Below are 20,930 nucleotides of genomic sequence, written 5' to 3'. Positions count from 1 at the left end.
ACAGCGAGGAAGGCGGAGGCTGACATATATACTCCGGCTCAGCTTTTCTAGATGCGATAGTAGGCAAATCACTCAAACTTGAATTACAATTTTCTCGTCCAAACTTGCTATTTTAGGGCTATTGGATTCATAAAGCACCCACATTTAGTTTTTAATTATTATTTAGAAAACAAGAACGAAAAGTACTCAATTGGCGACTCCTAGGCCTAGTTCAGATTAGCAGCATTTTTCTTCTATTCACACCCTCATCAGCCAGATGTTTATTTTTTATTGGTCTGGGTGGCGGCTTCCTCGTCGGCGGCTCCTGATTTCCTCCTTCTCAAGATAGAAGGTGATTTAGCGCTGTTCCCTGAACAAGTGTTCCCGGAGGACAAAAAAAAAGAGAAAAAAAACCGAAATTCTTTATTTATTAGATAACAAGAATTATAATTAAATGTAAATTTGTTACGAAAAAATCAAATAAATAAAGGAAATGTAAAAAGAAAAGTTTACGTTGCCGCCTGCACCGGTGGAGGGGGGTCGTGGGGTTTTGTTGCATTATCAATTTGTTCGCCGGTTTCTTTGATGGTTGCGGCAGAACTCCCTTCGCCGGCTAGTTTGGAGGAGAATGCGAGACCTGCGGTAGTTGTGCCGTCGCCGACTTGCGTGGAGGAGGATGTGAGACCTGCCGAAGTTGTGGCGTCGCCGGCTTACGCGGAGGAGGATGCGAGACCTGCCGAAGTTGTGGCGTCGCCGGCTTGCATGGAGGAGGATGTGAGACCTGTCGAAGTTGTGGCGTCGCCGGCTTGCATGGAGGAGGATGTGAGACTTGCCGAAGTTGTGGCGTCGCCGGTTTGCATAGAGGAGAATGCGAGACCTGCCAGATTTGTGCCGTCGCCGATGGCTCTGTTGTCCATGAAATGCGAAGGTAAGCCTCCTGAGGACACATAGATGGGCTGTGTCAGGTTGGCTCCTCCTGAAGTCTTCACTTCCACAATCTCCGGTGAAGAAGATAGGGTGGCCGTGTACAGAATACCTGTATCTCGATGTTCTGGCTTTTGAAGAATAGCATTGATGGTTGAACTGTGTAAGACAGAGTTTAAACCCTTTTGGTTTTCTTCCTAAACGTATTATTGTCCCGTCGCTGACGAGATGGTTTTTCATATACTGGGACGCTCCAAGTCCGAAGATTACGAGAGTGACCAGAAGAGCAAGGAGATACCATGGCCCGAAAACAATAACTACCAGGCACCAGTAGGATACATATCCAGAGAGAATGGCTATCTCACCAAAGAATCTGATAGATTTGACCTTGGATCTAAAAATAGAATCGACGGCAACACATGAAGTGTAAACGATGCCGTGTCCACCCACGAAGAACATCAACACTTGGTTAGTCTCACGTTTGAGGATTTCAGAGGACTGAGACGCGTAAAATACGAAGCAAGCCAAAAGAAGGGCGTCCAATGATTAAAAAAAGAAATGAGTTTGGTGACGGTTTTCTCAAAATCAGCGTGGGAGAAAAATCACAGCAGTGAGGTAAGACCGCCCATACCGTGATAGGGATCGTTCATGGTTTGATTAGTTCGTGTCACATTCGGAGATGCCTCATCCGGAGAGGCCGAGAGGGTGGCTTGGAACAAACGCTCGGTACTTGGGTTTTCTGGATTTTGATGAATCGCGTTGATTGTTGCATCGTATAACACGTCATTTAGATCTCCTTCCTTCCCCAAACGTTTGGTTACTTGTTCCAACCTGTGATCTGGAAGATCGCCACGTATTTTTTCCCCGTCCGGATAATGTTTCATCAACTGCCACGCTCCAAGTCCAATGATTATCACAGTCACAAGAGACGCAAAGAGAGAAAATGGCCCGGAAACCCCAAACACCATGCACAAGTAGGATAAAAGTAAACAGAGAAGGCCGATCTCACCGAATAATCTACTAGATTTGACCTTGGATCTGAAGATGGAGTCCACAGTAGCAAATGATATATAAACTAGCCCAAGACCTCCAGCTACGAACACGGCGATTTTGTTATTCTTAACTCCGAGTAACTCAGCGGAGTGAGCGACGTCAAATACAAAAAAGCAAAAAGCAGAGTAAATGCTGATTGAAAATTTGTGGTGAGTTTGGTGACGATGCTCTCGAACTCGGCGTCGGTGAAGAGTCGCAACGATGAGTTGTGCCTAAGATCGATGCGGTGTTGGTTTTTGAGGCTGAGCCGTCGGTGGTTTCCAGAGTGGTTTTGGGGTCCAGGGGTGTGGTAGGTTTTTCCTGGCTGATATCACCGGTTTTGGTGTTTGAGGCACCGCCTATTTCCTTAGTGTTAAAGGGATTGCTGGAGGAGCCGGGTAACCCATGGTGGTGATAGATGCGCTTCATCGGTTCGTCTTATGTGACACTGCCCATAACGAGAATTTTTTACTTTTAAAAGTTAATGAATATGAACTGCACATGGTTCATATTTTCTTTGTCTTTTATGGTATGCATGCAGATCTGGTCTACAGCTTTTTTTTTTTTTTGTTCACCATTTTTTATGTGGATCCATTAAATAAAATAATAATTCAAACACATTTTATTATTATTATTTTCCTTTTCACTTTTAAAAAGCAGTTATATAACACATAATCAAAATTTCTATCATTTTCATTCTTCTTCTCTATCAAAAGTATTTTATTACATAAATTAAACAAAATTTATTTTTCTATATAATGTTCTTTATCTTTTCTACACTTATTGATATTTAATAAAATTATGCAAGTAAATAAAATACAATTTTTATAATTATTGATATTTATGTTTATGTATTGTATATAACTTATGTACATAGTAAATTTGTTATAGTTATTAACATTTTCTACGATCCTTTTTCTTTTAGGATTAAAACTGACAGTATAATTTATTTAATTGTGGTATTGTATTAACTAATTGTATAATTTCTTAATTCTTTTCTTATAGAATTAGTAATTTAAAATTACAATTAGTACTATTTTTATATACATATATGAGCTATCTTTCTATATTTAATAAATTCTTTAAATTTTTAATTTCTTATAATTTACAAATATGTTAAAGCAGAGTTTTTGAACACATAACAAAATATTTAATATTTAAAATTGACACGTGTCGCGATCACATGAGTTACTAACTTTGAAAACCNGCAAGTTTTTGGGTAACAGGGAAAAGATCATAAAAATTTTCTAACTAAATTAAATTTTAAAACTTTTACTGATAATTGTATATTTTTCCCGGTGAACTCTTTGGATTTGCAGACTTTCCGCGGACTTTTGGANGACATAATATTGAATACGCTATCAAGTCATTCACTGATTGAAAAACTTAAAAAAATTACATTAATTTCTTAATTTGATTATCTTATTTTCTTATATTATGTTAATCACTAATTTTAACACATTAAACCTTTTTATACTTTAATCACTTTTCTGTATATATTTATTTTTACTATATGATTATAATAAATAATAATTGCAATTAAATTGCAAATATTTTTCTTAATAATTGCACATATTTCCCTATTAAAATCAGAAATTTAATAGATAACTTTCCTTTTAAAATAAATGATATAATATATTACTTTTAGTTTTATATACTTTTCAAAAATATTAATTGTNAGCGGGACAGATGTAAATACATTCTGCAACTCAAATAATTAAACCTATTGCGAGAAGGCTTAGCGGACGGATTTTACCAGGTTCATGAAATTTTAGTTTTTTTTTGCAGTTTTTTATGATTTGATGATTCAAGATTTTGATAGAAATCTAACCGATAACTAATTCAGTTCACATTTGATCGAGATCCGCCATTATGTCAATCTAAAATTTATGGTGAAATGATTACTATTTTAAACTTTCATAAACTTGTTAATTCAGACCAATAGAAGTTTGTATTATAAATCTATACCAAATAAATATATTTACAAATGTAATATCTCAAACAAAAATTTACATTGTGGTGTTGTAGGGGTGTCCCAATATTGCAGCGTTGGTTGCAATGTGCAATGGTTCGTAGAGGTCACGTTTTCTTCCTAATCGGTTGATGACGAGTTGCAACCTCAGATCGGTAGCCTCGCCGCGGATTTTCGGTAGTCTCTCTGTTTATTTTGCTTCGTTTTTTTTTTCTGTAGTCTTGTAAGTTATAAACGTTTTGTTTCCATTGAAAACGTTTGCCTGTTTTTGATCTAATATCAGACAAACCATAGTTGTGTTGCTTGGATGAGTTTCCTATTAGGCACAAGTCATATCTTACAGCGAGGAAGGCGGAGGCTGACATATATACTCCGGCTCAGCTTTTCTAGATGCGATAGTAGGCAAATCACTCAAACTTGAATTACAATTTTCTCGTCCAAACTTGCTATTTTAGGGCTATTGGATTCATAAAGCACCCACATTTAGTTTTTAATTATTATTTAGAAAACAAGAACGAAAAGTACTCAATTGGCGACTCCTAGGCCTAGTTCAGATTAGCAGCATTTTTCTTCTATTCACACCCTCATCAGCCAGATGTTTATTTTTTATTGGTCTGGGTGGCGGCTTCCTCGTCGGCGGCTCCTGATTTCCTCCTTCTCAAGATAGAAGGTGATTTAGCGCTGTTCCCTGAACAAGTGTTCCCGGAGGACAAAAAAAAAGAGAAAAAAAACCGAAATTCTTTATTTATTAGATAACAAGAATTATAATTAAATGTAAATTTGTTACGAAAAAATCAAATAAATAAAGGAAATGTAAAAAGAAAAGTTTACGTTGCCGCCTGCACCGGTGGAGGGGGGTCGTGGGGTTTTGTTGCATTATCAATTTGTTCGCCGGTTTCTTTGATGGTTGCGGCAGAACTCCCTTCGCCGGCTAGTTTGGAGGAGAATGCGAGACCTGCGGTAGTTGTGCCGTCGCCGACTTGCGTGGAGGAGGATGTGAGACCTGCCGAAGTTGTGGCGTCGCCGGCTTACGCGGAGGAGGATGCGAGACCTGCCGAAGTTGTGGCGTCGCCGGCTTGCATGGAGGAGGATGTGAGACCTGTCGAAGTTGTGGCGTCGCCGGCTTGCATGGAGGAGGATGTGAGACTTGCCGAAGTTGTGGCGTCGCCGGTTTGCATAGAGGAGAATGCGAGACCTGCCAGATTTGTGCCGTCGCCGATGGCTCTGTTGTCCATGAAATGCGAAGGTAAGCCTCCTGAGGACACATAGATGGGCTGTGTCAGGTTGGCTCCTCCTGAAGTCTTCACTTCCACAATCTCCGGTGAAGAAGATAGGGTGGCCGTGTACAGAATACCTGTATCTCGATGTTCTGGCTTTTGAAGAATAGCATTGATGGTTGAACTGTGTAAGACAGAGTTTAAACCCTTTTGGTTTTCTTCCTAAACGTATTATTGTCCCGTCGCTGACGAGATGGTTTTTCATATACTGGGACGCTCCAAGTCCGAAGATTACGAGAGTGACCAGAAGAGCAAGGAGATACCATGGCCCGAAAACAATAACTACCAGGCACCAGTAGGATACATATCCAGAGAGAATGGCTATCTCACCAAAGAATCTGATAGATTTGACCTTGGATCTAAAAATAGAATCGACGGCAACACATGAAGTGTAAACGATGCCGTGTCCACCCACGAAGAACATCAACACTTGGTTAGTCTCACGTTTGAGGATTTCAGAGGACTGAGACGCGTAAAATACGAAGCAAGCCAAAAGAAGGGCGTCCAATGATTAAAAAAAGAAATGAGTTTGGTGACGGTTTTCTCAAAATCAGCGTGGGAGAAAAATCACAGCAGTGAGGTAAGACCGCCCATACCGTGATAGGGATCGTTCATGGTTTGATTAGTTCGTGTCACATTCGGAGATGCCTCATCCGGAGAGGCCGAGAGGGTGGCTTGGAACAAACGCTCGGTACTTGGGTTTTCTGGATTTTGATGAATCGCGTTGATTGTTGCATCGTATAACACGTCATTTAGATCTCCTTCCTTCCCCAAACGTTTGGTTACTTGTTCCAACCTGTGATCTGGAAGATCGCCACGTATTTTTTCCCCGTCCGGATAATGTTTCATCAACTGCCACGCTCCAAGTCCAATGATTATCACAGTCACAAGAGACGCAAAGAGAGAAAATGGCCCGGAAACCCCAAACACCATGCACAAGTAGGATAAAAGTAAACAGAGAAGGCCGATCTCACCGAATAATCTACTAGATTTGACCTTGGATCTGAAGATGGAGTCCACAGTAGCAAATGATATATAAACTAGCCCAAGACCTCCAGCTACGAACACGGCGATTTTGTTATTCTTAACTCCGAGTAACTCAGCGGAGTGAGCGACGTCAAATACAAAAAAGCAAAAAGCAGAGTAAATGCTGATTGAAAATTTGTGGTGAGTTTGGTGACGATGCTCTCGAACTCGGCGTCGGTGAAGAGTCGCAACGATGAGTTGTGCCTAAGATCGATGCGGTGTTGGTTTTTGAGGCTGAGCCGTCGGTGGTTTCCAGAGTGGTTTTGGGGTCCAGGGGTGTGGTAGGTTTTTCCTGGCTGATATCACCGGTTTTGGTGTTTGAGGCACCGCCTATTTCCTTAGTGTTAAAGGGATTGCTGGAGGAGCCGGGTAACCCATGGTGGTGATAGATGCGCTTCATCGGTTCGTCTTATGTGACACTGCCCATAACGAGAATTTTTTACTTTTAAAAGTTAATGAATATGAACTGCACATGGTTCATATTTTCTTTGTCTTTTATGGTATGCATGCAGATCTGGTCTACAGCTTTTTTTTTTTTTTGTTCACCATTTTTTATGTGGATCCATTAAATAAAATAATAATTCAAACACATTTTATTATTATTATTTTCCTTTTCACTTTTAAAAAGCAGTTATATAACACATAATCAAAATTTCTATCATTTTCATTCTTCTTCTCTATCAAAAGTATTTTATTACATAAATTAAACAAAATTTATTTTTCTATATAATGTTCTTTATCTTTTCTACACTTATTGATATTTAATAAAATTATGCAAGTAAATAAAATACAATTTTTATAATTATTGATATTTATGTTTATGTATTGTATATAACTTATGTACATAGTAAATTTGTTATAGTTATTAACATTTTCTACGATCCTTTTTCTTTTAGGATTAAAACTGACAGTATAATTTATTTAATTGTGGTATTGTATTAACTAATTGTATAATTTCTTAATTCTTTTCTTATAGAATTAGTAATTTAAAATTACAATTAGTACTATTTTTATATACATATATGAGCTATCTTTCTATATTTAATAAATTCTTTAAATTTTTAATTTCTTATAATTTACAAATATGTTAAAGCAGAGTTTTTGAACACATAACAAAATATTTAATATTTAAAATTGACACGTGTCGCGATCACATGAGTTACTAACTTTGAAAACCAAGATTTATATAATGACATAATATTGAATACGCTATCAAGTCATTCACTGATTGAAAAACTTAAAAAAATTACATTAATTTCTTAATTTGATTATCTTATTTTCTTATATTATGTTAATCACTAATTTTAACACATTAAACCTTTTTATACTTTAATCACTTTTCTGTATATATTTATTTTTACTATATGATTATAATAAATAATAATTGCAATTAAATTGCAAATATTTTTCTTAATAATTGCACATATTTCCCTATTAAAATCAGAAATTTAATAGATAACTTTCCTTTTAAAATAAATGATATAATATATTACTTTTAGTTTTATATACTTTTCAAAAATATTAATTGTAATCCTTTTATTTTTATATATTTTTTAATTTTCCTATAATTATTAAATAATTTTTTTTGCACATGTCAAAATATTATCGAGTATATGTCGCGATTATATGAATTACTAACTTTGAAAATCAAAGTTTATATAATAAAATATTATATTTAAAACATTAAATAATTTCAATTAGAAAATATAATATATTTAAAATACGTTGAACCGCTTGATCTACTCTTAAACAGCCAAATCTGTTTGATCCGATTTTATTCTGTTTGATCTGTTTGAACCGCTTGATTTACTCTGCCCGACACGTTCTCTCCATTTAGAGCCTTACTCTGGATACCCCACCCAGTCTTCATAATCGTCGTACCAAAATCTCTGATTTTGTCCTAGTATCTTAAATATAAGATAAAAGAAGATAGAGAATATAAATTAAAAAAATCTATCATCTTTTGAATAAATAGATAAGTTCATCTCATAATATTATTACTTTATATTTTTTTTACTAGTTGGCATAAGTCTTGAATTTAATAAATATTATAAACCCTTGTTTGATAATAACGTCCAAAGAAAACAATAACGATTTCCTCGTACCTAACGAACTGCGCTAGGTAGAATAGAATGGGTTCGTGCTCAGCAGCAGTTTCTACAATTACGCAAAACTGGAGACAGTACAAGCCAGTCTTGAGAATTTTTTAGCCTTCTTCTTCTTCCCTAAAGATTCAAAACTTCTCGCAACTTGAGAATTTTTTAGCCTTCTCTGATCGTAAAAACCAGTCTCGTCTTTTCTCCTCTGGTGGATATAAATGGTACGGATTATATATGTATCCATGCTTTAGCGTTAAGCGCCATGTATAAGGCCCAACTAATGCATTTTCCCTACTTAGCACCAGAATTATCAATATATCGGTCTAGCTAATGCAATATATGATTTTAATAAAAAAAAAACAGGCGATTGATCCTATACCCCAAAGGGAACGTTAATAAGGACAATGGGAGTAGATTTATTTCGATGTATGTGGAAATCGACAGTACAAGCTTGATGGAATCCACACCACTTACTGAGGTCTTTGCAGAACTCCGCTTCTATGTCTATAATAAGAAAGAAAACAAGTACTTTACTATTCAAAGTGAATTACATAAACATCTCATGTCCTCATTTTGTAAATATATATTTCAGTAGCTTTATATATATATATATATATATTTTTGCAATCAGATGTTGAAGTAAAGCGGTTCAATGCTCTTAAAATGGTGTGGGGGTTGCTACAAGTTCTTCCATATGATATACATTCATTAACCCTAAAAAGGGATACATTTTTGAGGGAGGTGAATGCCAGTTTGGTGTTGACGTCATTGTCTCTCCTGTTAAATTTGGACTTATCTTGGGTTTCTAACTAAAAACCAATTGGCAATTAGTAGATTGACCATAACCCTTTATATATTAATGATAGTCCCTTCAAACCTTAGATGTGGGACTTGGATTGTATCCCAACAATCTCCCCTTCAAACCAAGGACCACATATCTTGACACGCCTCCTCGAGATGATAACTCCATCTCGAACCGATCCCACTTGGACCGATAATAAACCCCTTCTTGGGCCCCCATTGCTCGGGTAAACAAGAGGGATGTCCGTATCCACTTTTCTAGGCCCACCAGAACTTGAACCTTGGGCTCTGATACCATGTTAAATTTGGGCTTATCCTGGGCTTCTAACTAAAAACCAATTGACAATTAGTAGATTGACCCTAACCCTTTATATATTAATGATAGTCCCTTCAAACTTCAGATGTGGGACTTAGATTGTATCCCAACACCTCCACCCTTTACCAATTGGAAAATCCTCTCTTTTGATGAGAAATTCCCTGAACCCTTTATATATACATATGTAGAAACTCCCAAAGTCTCTTGGACTTTTCAGAAATTTTCTCAATTGAAAGAGGAGATTTACACATCAAATAGTTTTCAATGGGAGGAAGGAAATGGTGAGTATCTATATATATATATATATATATATGTGTGTGTGTGTGTGTGTGTGTGTGTGTGTGTGTGTGTGTGTGTGTGTGTGAAATTTGAATGTTTAGAAGTTCATAATAATTATTGTTTTGTAGGGTACTAAAGGTGTATCCGAAGGGCAACTCTACAGCAGATGGCAAATATTTACCCGTTCTTCTGTATTTTGCTGATAGTGAAACACTAGAACCAGATGAGAAGATTTTCACGCAAGGACATGTGCGAGTTCTAAACCATCTTGGCTCCAATCACTTGGCACACCAATGTATTTTCTAAACCACAATTATAATATTTTAATATTAACTAAACAAAAGTAACACAAATCTTCTACATATGTATACTGATATATTCATACAAAAGTAATACAATCTTCTACATATGTATACTGATATATTCATTTGGTGTTTCGGGTTTTGTCTTTTGCAGTCAGCCGCTGGCACGAGGCATCAAACGATGGTTGGGGTTGGTCCTAACTTTGTTCTTTTAGCTGAACTTGAACAGACTTAATTGGACAAAGAAGACACGTTGAAAGTTGAGACCGAATTTAAAGTTGTTTCTGAAGCCAAATACTCTCCCATTATCTAAGCCAAATCCATAAATTTGTTTTTGTACGAGATGAAAAACGGATCCCATAGTCTCACAATCTATTTCCTTATGTTTCTTAACAAAGGTTTTATCTCCAATGTCAAAAATGAGTGTCTCGGTCAATTGGGTCCTAGTAGCTACGGGAACGGGACAAATAAAAGAAGGCCCCAAGTACGTTAGCTCGGTACGTAGTGCATTTTCTACTCCCAAACACGAGAGAAAAAATTATGATCATTATGAAAATATTACTACATTATAATATAAAAGTAATTTTTTTCTCGCATGTTTATTGTTTTTTGAATTGATGATATTAAAAGTTAAGAATGACAAAAGTTATCATATTCTTATTAGAGGGGAAACAATGTTATTTGACCAAATCTGGTGTGAAGTTATCTTAAAAAGATATGTCCTTACGAACAAAATTATCTTCTCATCGAAATAAAATACTTATACCAAATCTGATGTATATATGATGCGTTTGCAGGTATTTTAATTAAGACGTCTAGCTATCTCTCTTTATATAACTTTTATGAAAACCCTAATAATTAATTATCGTGACCCCCTCCCCAAGATTCCTCTTTATATATTAGTCAATCATAGTTTCTAAGGCTTGCATTGTGTAGGGTACATAGAATATAATGGGTTCGTCATGCTCATCACCCGTTTCTTCGATCAAGCAGAGCTGGAGAGAGCATCCTCCTTCTTCTTATTCCCTCAAGATTAACAAATTCTCCCAACTTGAGAATCATACTGCCTTCTCTGATCATAAATACCAATCTCGTCTTTTCTCCTCTGGTGGATATAACTGGTACGTACGCCGATTGTGTTTTGTATATTCATGATTTAGCTAATGAAACGCCATGTATATGTAAGGACCTAAACAAGGCATTCATCATTAATTATTCAGGACCAAAATTAACAATGCCATCTAGCTAATGCAAATATGCAATATTTATGATGTTTATAAAAACAGGAGATTGATTGTATACCCCAGAGGTAACGTAAACGACAATGTAAGTGTATTTATATCAATGTACGTGGAATTAGACAGCACGAGCTTGATGGAATCCTCACCAACAATTGCGGAACTCCGCTACTTTACTATTCAAGGTGAACTATATATATATACATCATTCTTACATCTCATCATATCATGCTTTCCTTCTTTANATAGAATATAATGGGTTCGTCATGCTCATCACCCGTTTCTTCGATCAAGCAGAGCTGGAGAGAGCATCCTCCTTCTTCTTATTCCCTCAAGATTAACAAATTCTCCCAACTTGAGAATCATACTGCCTTCTCTGATCATAAATACCAATCTCGTCTTTTCTCCTCTGGTGGATATAACTGGTACGTACGCCGATTGTGTTTTGTATATTCATGATTTAGCTAATGAAACGCCATGTATATGTAAGGACCTAAACAAGGCATTCATCATTAATTATTCAGGACCAAAATTAACAATGCCATCTAGCTAATGCAAATATGCAATATTTATGATGTTTATAAAAACAGGAGATTGATTGTATACCCCAGAGGTAACGTAAACGACAATGTAAGTGTATTTATATCAATGTACGTGGAATTAGACAGCACGAGCTTGATGGAATCCTCACCAACAATTGCGGAACTCCGCTACTTTACTATTCAAGGTGAACTATATATATATACATCATTCTTACATCTCATCATATCATGCTTTCCTTCTTTAAAATTTATCGTATACATTCACATAATATTCAGTAAACGGTATTTATATATATTCAGATGTAGAAGTAAAGCGGTTCAATTCACTTAGTATGGTGAGGGGATTGCTCCAAGTTCTTCCATATGAAACATTCATTAACCCTGAAAATGGGTATATCTTCGAGGGAGGTCAATGTGAGTTTGGTGTTGATGTCATTGTTCCCCCACCCCTTACCAATTGGGAGATCGTCTCTTTTAATGAGAAACTACTCCCTTATCCCAAGTTCTCGTGGACTGTTAAGAACTTTTCTGGCTTGAACGAGTCTGTTTACAAGTCAAAGAGTTTTTCAATGGGAGGAAGGACATGGTGAGTATTATTATAAAAAAGAGTTGTTTTTTAGACCAACAAAAATGTTTCTCTACATAATATACGAACGCTCATAATATTTCATCTTTTGTAGGGGTCTAATGCTGTATCCGAAGGGCGACTTAAGAGCAACTGGCAAATATTTATCCGTTTATCTTTATTTAGCTGATAATGAAACACTAAAACCTGATGAGAAGATTTTCACTCAAGTACTTGTCCGAGTCCTAAACCCGCTTGGATCCAATAACATAGAACTCAAATGTACGTATCTTCCAAACCACAATTGCTTACGTATATCTTAATAGTTGTTATATATATATATATATACTGTGTTATACATTTGGCGGTCGTCTAACTATGTTTTACATTTTATTTTCTTGCAAGTGAACTCCTGGTTTGGGGTTGGAGTTACTTTTTCTCTTTAGATAAATTTCGAAAGACTTACTTGGACATAGAAGACACGTTGAAAGTTGAGGCCGAATTTAAAGTTGTTTCTGCGGCCAAATACTCTACCGTTATCTGAACTCTTTTTGTTTGTTTGCTTTTAATTTAGAATCTCTATTAATTATCTGATATTCTTCTACTATGAGTAGAGTAAGACACAATGTTAATGTCTTGGACAAGTTTAATTTTTAATTTCGGCCTCACGTTTATTCCCCGATTTTCCGAAATGCGGGAAAGAAAAAAAAAAAGTTAAATTCTTGATGAGTATTGGCAATGAATGCATATTTTTCAAAAACCAACTGAATGTCAAGTAGATTTTACAAAAGGTTTTAGATTTTGTTTTTCAAAAACCAACTTTTCTCCATTCAAAATTTTACGTTAAATAGATTCCCTAAAAACTAGTTTTAGTTTTTAGGTTTTCTTTACAGATATTAACCAAAACTAGAATCCACATAATTAGAGATTTTAGGGAAAACTTACGATTCTTATTATTTTTCATGTTTCTTTATGTAATTATTTTAAAAATAACTTTCTTACAAATACTAAAATCCCAAAAATCAAAAACCAAAATCTATAAACTTAAAACCATTTAAAAACCATCTTTCTATTCATGGCCTTTTTCTTCTTTCTTCAGTTTTTGGGTTTTTAATATAACAGATAAATATTTTTATTCATGATTATATTTTATTCCCGCATATTTTATGTATTTTAAATTGATCTTATTAAGGGTTAAGATTACGCCGTGGAAAAAAAAAAGGTTAAGATGACAAAAAATATACTGAAATCTTTCTAGAGAATAAAATGTACTTACGTACCAAATCTTGGTGTAAAAAGATACGTACTAACCAGAATCTTTTTAGGGTTTGAGAAATAAAATATTTACAAGTATACCAAATTTGATGTATATTAAAAAAACAATATCTGATGTAATTACTAATTAGACGTCTCTCTCTTTCTCTCGCTGCCAATCATTGTTTCAAGACTTGCACTGCGTTGGGTAGAATAGAATGGGTGCATCAATCTCAGCACCAGTTCCTACAATCAAGCAGAAATGGAGAGACCATCCTCCTTCTTCTTATTCCCTCAAGATTCACAACTTCTCACAACTTGAAAATTCGACTGCCTCCTTTGATCATAAATATGAATCTCGTTTCTTTTCCTCTGGTGGACATAAATGGTATACGGATTGTATTTTGTATATTCATGAGTTTAGTTAGCGTTAATGCATTATTTATTAATTATTGAGAACCAAAAATTATCAATATATCAGTCTAACTAATGCAGTGTGTTGTTTGTAAAAAATAGGAGATTAATTGTATACCCAAAAGGGAACGTAAAGGACAATGGGAGTGGATTTATTTCGATGTACGTGGAAATCGACAGCACAAGCTTGGTATCCACCCCACCAACTGAGGTGTTTGCGAAACTCCGTTTCTTTATCTACAATAAGAAAATAAACAAGTACTTCACTATTCACGGTGAACTTTACAACTCATGCTCTTGCTCTCTCTCTAAATATATATGTATATTCACATATATTTCAGTGAACTATGTGATTTTATGTATTTTTAGATGTTGAGGTAAAGCGGTTCAATGCTCTTAAACTGGTGTGGGGGTTGCTAAAAGTTCTTCCATATGAAACATTCATTAACCCTGAAAATGGATACATATTCGAGGGAGGTCAATGTGAGTTTGGTGTTGATGTCATTGTTCCCCCACCCCTTACCAATTGGGAGATCGTCTCTTTTGATGAGAAACTACTCTCTTACCCTAAGTTCTCGTGGACTGTTAAGAATTTTTCTGAGTTGAAAGAGGAGAATTACACATCAAACAGTTTTTCAATGGGAGCAACGAAATGGTGAGTATCTAAACTTTTTGGAATATATATATATATATATATATAATGTATCTAATATATGGGTTTGTTTGTGTGTGAATGTTTAAAAGTTCATAATAATTATTGTTTTGTAGGGTTCTAAAGATGTTTCCGAAGGGCGACTCCAGAGCAGATGGCAAATATTTATCCATTTTTCTGCATTTAGCTGATACTGAAACACTCAAACCAGATGAGAAGATTTTTACGCAAGCACATGTCAGAATTCTAAACCCGCTTGGATCCAATCACGTGGCAGGCCAATGTAATTTCTAGAAAACCAAGTATTATATAATCTTTCTATATACAAATTAACTTAGATATCAATTAGTCTTTCTCTCATAACTATGTTTGCAAATTTTATTTTCTTGCAGTGATTTACTGGCATGAGAAATCAAACTTTGGTTGGGGTTGGTATAAATTTTTGTCTTTAGCTAATCTTCGGAAGACTTACTTGGACAAAGAAGACGCTTTGAAAGTTGAAGTCGAGTTTGAAGTTGTTTCTGCAACCAAATACTCTCCCATCATCTAATCTTTATTTTATTTCTTTTAGAGTAACAATTATTACGACATAATACTATGGCTTCGAAATATTTTTTAATTATCATTCGAGTTCTTTACTATCCATAAATTTGTTTTTAGAAGGAGATAGATAACTGATTGCCATAATTTCTTAATTTATTCTCCCGATTTTATAGGTAGATGTTGAGGTAAAGCGTTTCAATGCTCTTAGAATGGTTTGGGGATTGCTCCAAGTTCTTCCGTATGCTACTTTTATTAACCCTGAAAATGGATACATGCTCTGTTTCAGCTGAAGTGTGGACTGCACTGGCCTCCAAGCTTCTCGCTTCTAAGTTTACTACCGACTGGGACACAAATCAGGGCTTCTCATTACGACCTTGGGAAGTTCTGCTCTTTTCTTAGTCCGTTACGATTTTCAAGCTTCTCTGCATTCTCTCTGGAAGGAACGAAATAATTGCTGGCATGGGGAACCCAAATCTTCTCATCAAACACTACAAAAAAGTATTGTTACTTTGAATTACTTATTTAAAACTGAAACAAATAAATATAATTAAGCATCAGTTATTAAAGTGATGTTTTAATTAACTAATTTGACATCAATTAAATAAAATTGATTTAACCTTTATGCTTTTGTATCACTTTTTTAATAATTGATAAATTATAGATTCACATCATTTAGATAATTGATGAATCTATTAATTTTATTGAAATCACTTTCTAATATGATACAAAATTTATATTGATAAAAACTGATGTTAATTTACACCAGCTATAATTAAAAATCACTTATGTAAATTGATTTACATCATGTAATTTCTAATATAGCTACTTATTTATTTATTGTCAACAAAAAGCCAAGGAAAGAATTAATGAATTAATATAATTACTATTATGAAATATAATTGTGATTAATCCATCACAAGACACATGGCATAACACTTGTCTATGTAATATTTGAAGTGTTAACATTTGTCATTACATCTCTCCACTTGTCATTACCACAACTAATAGGTAGTGACTCATGTGTTTTGTAGTACACTATAAATAAGAGGTTGTGTAAGAAGAGTTAGTAATACATAAGTTCTTTGATCAAAAGCTTTCCAAACTCTCTCCCTTTCTCGTGGCCTCTCTTCTCTCTCTCTCTCTCTTTATTATTTCTTGTTTACTTTACAAAGTATTACAAACATAAGTTAAGTGTATTTTGGTTATAATTCACAACACTTTATCAGCATGATGTCTTTACCGCCGGAGCTTTTACGAGGTAAGTAAATTCATATTGTTTTGGTTTATATTTATAGAACATAAATATTATAGACATCGTGAAATTATACATTTTTCTGGATTAATCGTCATAAGTTGTAGGCGTTGCCTCTTTAACGATCAAATCTATAGCTAAATGCCTAAATCATATCCGGATAGATCGTTAGATATATGGTAGGCTCTGCCTCCTTCACGATAAAAAAAAAAGCTATGTCTTTTCCGGATAGATAGATCGTTTTATATGGTAGGCTTTGCCTCCTTCCAGATCTAACAAAAGACTATGTCTTTTCCGGAAAGATCGTTAAAAATGACAGGCTATGCCTCCTATACGATCAATATAAGGCTATGTCATTTCCGGACTGATCGTTATACATATAGAGGTTCTGCCTCATTAATGATCAAATAAAAAGCTTTGTCTTTTATGGATTGATCATTATATATGATAGGCTCTGCCTACGATCAAAGAAAAGTTATGTCTATTAAATTCTTATATATAAGGCTATAGCTCTTAATTTTATTTTCTGAATTTATATGTTTGTTTATTTAATTTTATTTATTCGTAAAGAATAATTATATGTGTTATATAAGATTTAAAGACAATGAAATGTCTTTAATCAAAAATATATTTCTCTTATGAGAATATATTAAGCACATGTCAATATATTTTAGACAGTGCAAAAAATAATTGGAAGGTCTAGATGAGTTAGTCTCTCGACTTCCAAAGACATCAGATTCATAATTATCGATGTCTTGTGTTCTCCAAAGTCTCAAATAAACTCATGGAGTTTCAAAGACATTTTGTCTGCATAAAATTATTATATTGAGACAATAAATAAACATGGTATCGCATGTTCAACCATATTGGAGACACACATATATATATAATTGCATCATGCAAAAACAAAGATGACAAAATAATAGTAAAATATGAAATTTACTAATGCTTGCTTTAAGCATAGCATAACTAATCAATCCATCATGATCTATAAATGATATTAAATATCATTGAAATTTATGAAAAGAAAAAGAAGCTTATTCAAGCATTGCATGCCTCCATTCACATTTTCTGAGGTAAAATAATTTATATTATATTCGTATCAGTTTATTAAAATTAATTTTAAAATTCTATTTATTATTTATGGAGTCGATGGTTGTATACCTCCTCCTTAATTCTGTGGTAGGCTATGCCTCCAGAATCATATAATGTTGGCTCATTCACCATCCTTTTTGGATTAACAAGCTCATTGTATATATATGATGGTTTGATTTCTTTGATATATCCTCAAATTAAACCCCAAATATAAATGATCTAAAGATAAGATTCGATTAAAGGTGAATGGATATAAAAGTCATCATCTTGAGAGGGGATAATACTAATCTCACATCTTATTAGGATCTAAGATAATAGACATAGCCGAAATCGGTATGTTGTTGATCCTTAAGTGGGATTCAGTACGAGATGATTGAACTCCAAGAGTTATCATCTCGAGGGGGAGAATTCAAGGAATCCCACATCGACAATAAGTCGATAAACTTTGGTGAATTTGACACCCTAGAGCGATAGAACTTTGGTGAAGTCATATCATTTAGTTTATCACATATATATGTCGCATATGATAAAGTGGAACATCCATGATGTTCACTCTTGAAATGAGCTATAATGAATCGTTCATAGCGCAACTCAAAGATATTGTAAAACGGTTCTTGGTGATTTAATCTCCATGTTAAAACATGGAAGATGCAGTTTTGCATGTAGTAAATATTATATATGAGGCCAACATTTTATAAAGAAATATTTCTCCCATGTTATATATTCATGGTTGGAGATTAAATATTTCTCATTTTGAATCTTATGGGTGTGTGATATATATTTTAAAATGCTCCTCCACACCACATAAAAATATCATCCACAGAGGATGAAATATATAGATGCAGGAGATGAGTCTCCGCTCTAAAATATTGAGCCATCTTATGAGAGATGTGCCTATTGCAAGATTTGCATATCATCATGTTGGATGATAAAATTCTCCATCATTATGGGAGAATCATTGAATAGTTTGAATCTTTGAACAAATGAATATAATGAATATGAACTTGAAAGTTCAGAAGTTCAACAAATCACTATTCAAAACATATATTGCAAAAAGCTGATGGATGAGATTTTTTTTTTAATTATTGATCCTCACATAGATAAATATGAACTTGAAGTTCTAAGAAATTTCACATCCCAGCTAAAAATGCTCCAATAAAAATATGTCTCTGGCGGATGACATAGTAAGTCTTTGACACGTATAAAACGTTTATAGACTACTTTGGTTCCTAAGATAATATCCTCTAAAATAAAAAGGAGAAAATCAAAAAGAGGATTATACTCTCAAAAGAGGAGCAAATGAACTCTTAAAGAGGAGTAGATAGACTCTTTAAGAAGAGCTAATAGACTCCCAGAGAGGAGCACAGAGAATCCTAAAGAGGAGCAAGATACTTCTCAAGAAGAGTAGAGAAACCGATTGATATGGTTAATAACGAAATCAGGTACCTGAATAAGATCATTTATATAATGATTAAAGAGATCTCGATTAACCATGTCATTACGGAAAATATGGAACCAAAGACATATTGTCGACAATAAAAATATTATATCGCGCAATGTGATTAATGAGGATCATAAATCTCCGCTCTGTGAGCGTATAGAGATATATATTGGCCAATAAAGAGGTAATCAAGTCTATATAAACTCGTATGAAAATGAGTAATTTTTGGACTATTGGTCCAAGCATCAGAAGGGTATAATTATATATAACAAAATGGTGTGTCGCGCCATATTTTGTTAAAATACCTTATCAAACAAAATGGATGCTATATGGATGACTTGAAATACATCTCATAGGATGCTTGAAGAGCTTATCCCGAAAGATATATGATATCATAATTATGTTCTCGAGAACTCATTGATGATCATCAAAACCTTTAAAGGTTATTTGCAAGAAAAGATCTTGGAAACATCTTCCGAAATAGATGCTATAATAATCAATTCTAATAGAAGTCATATATATATATATAGTCATATAATATCATATATAAATGCTGACGAGCATTTATATATCTTATGAATTGTGCATAGCATTTTCTACTAATCTCTTTGCAGCATAAACTCATTCTCTATGAGTAGATTTTGAGTATGAGTTAAAACGTATCTCCTATTGCAAAGGTATGATTAACTTGGGCTTAATATATTTTGGAACCCCCAAGTTTGGTTTAGTTGGTTTTGCAGATGGAAGATTTATATCGGATCAATATAAAGATATATCGCAAAACAACGACTTCACGACGTTTCAGTGATAGACTTTGGCCATTGCTTGTTCAAGTCATGCCAAAATAATTGTGCTTCATATGCCAATCGAGAATCCACAATGGCTCAGATGATGCTCGAACGTCAACCAATAGTTACCCGCCGAAGACGGGAGCCTCGTAACATGTTGGCGAAGAACTTTGCACTGAGGGTTTGATCAGCATCAACTAGTTAAGATTTGTTGAGACTCATTAGCAAGAAGCAACTGAAAGGCAACAACTCTGTTTGAAGACTCTGTTGCATATGTTCCCCAAATCAAAGGAAGCTACACCAAGAACGACAAGACAAGACATATTCCTCTCTTACACTCAAGAACTCGACAAGAATAAGAAAGTTGATAGCCAGTCCATCAACTCAAGTAACAATGTAGCAGAGTTATTTACAAATGTGCTTCCGACTACCTCATATAGAATGCATCTTCAGAGATCAAAATGCATATTTTGAAGATGATACTTCCAGGGGGAGAATATGATGATTCGCGTGGCTGCACTCTTTTTCCCTTATCATGGTTTTTATCCCACTGGGTTTTTTTCATGACAAGGTTTTTAACGAGGCAGCAGATAACACGCAAAAGACCGACTTCGACGGAGAATGCCAATGAAGGGAGAGATTGCATCACTATTCGTTGGGAACTATAAAGCATGTTTACAAAGGTGTTTCCTACTTCAACGTTCCGAAAGCATATTCAGAGTATTGGAATGCGGCATCTACGAGATCTATGAAGATTTTTGAGGGGGAGATTACGTTACTATACTCTTTTTCCCTTGTCATGGTTTTTATCCCAATGGGTTTTTCCGTGACAAGGTTTTTAATGAGGTAGTACGTAACTCGTCAATGGTGATGGATAATCAAGGGGGAGTATTATGAAATATAATTGTGATTAATCCATCACAAGACACATGGCATAACACTTGTCTATGTAATATTTGAAGTGTTAACATTTGTCATTACATCTCTCCACTTGTCATTACCACAACTAATAGGTAGTGACTCATGTGTTTTGTAGTACACTATAAATAAGAGGTTGTGTAAGAAGAGTTAGTAATACATAAGTTCTTTGATCAAAAGCTTCCCAAACTCTCTCCCTTTCTCGTGGCCTCTCTTCTCTC

At 34.7% G+C, this 20,930-nt stretch overlaps 2 protein-coding genes and 2 pseudogenes across 2 annotated transcripts in view; all 4 read left to right on the top strand.

Moving 5' to 3' along the window:
* On the top strand, positions 8,764-10,320 carry LOC109133036 (annotated as a pseudogene).
* Positions 11,501-12,896, top strand: LOC104788035 (annotated as a pseudogene).
* LOC104788034 lies at positions 13,825-15,222 on the top strand. The gene is made up of 6 exons (XM_010513713.1): positions 13,825-13,984; positions 14,137-14,295; positions 14,390-14,442; positions 14,494-14,675; positions 14,789-14,955; positions 15,065-15,222. The coding sequence occupies exons 1-6, from the start codon at positions 13,825-13,827 to the stop codon at positions 15,220-15,222; spliced, it is 879 nt and encodes a 292-aa protein (XP_010512015.1).
* The window catches only part of LOC104789732 (MATH domain and coiled-coil domain-containing protein At3g58210-like), an 8,248-nt gene continuing 3,763 nt past the window's right edge, over positions 16,446-20,930 (top strand). The window contains exon 1 of the mRNA XM_010515383.1: positions 16,446-16,473. Coding sequence (XP_010513685.1) covers positions 16,446-16,473 — 28 coding nt within the window. The remainder of the gene's footprint in view (positions 16,474-20,930) is intronic.

This window comes from Camelina sativa, chromosome 5 (assembly GCF_000633955.1).
Source record: "Camelina sativa cultivar DH55 chromosome 5, Cs, whole genome shotgun sequence".
Classification (NCBI taxonomy): domain Eukaryota; kingdom Viridiplantae; phylum Streptophyta; class Magnoliopsida; order Brassicales; family Brassicaceae; genus Camelina; species Camelina sativa.
Note: the sequence above shows the minus strand (reverse complement) of the source record. Positions and strands in the feature narration are given on the sequence as shown.

What these genes read in the sequence shown, in the direction of transcription:
- LOC104788034 (XM_010513713.1), top strand. Translation starts at nt 13,825, where the DNA reads ATGGGTGCATCAATCTCAGCACCAGTTCCTACAATCAAGCAGAAATGG. An exon ending in CAAGTACTTCACTATTCACG is followed by an intron (nt 14,296 to 14,389) that starts GTGAACTTTACA and finishes ATGTATTTTTAG; the next exon opens with ATGTTGAGGTAAAGCGGTTC. An exon ending in TGGTGTGGGGGTTGCTAAAA is followed by an intron (nt 14,443 to 14,493) that starts GTTCTTCCATAT and finishes TACATATTCGAG; the next exon opens with GGAGGTCAATGTGAGTTTGG.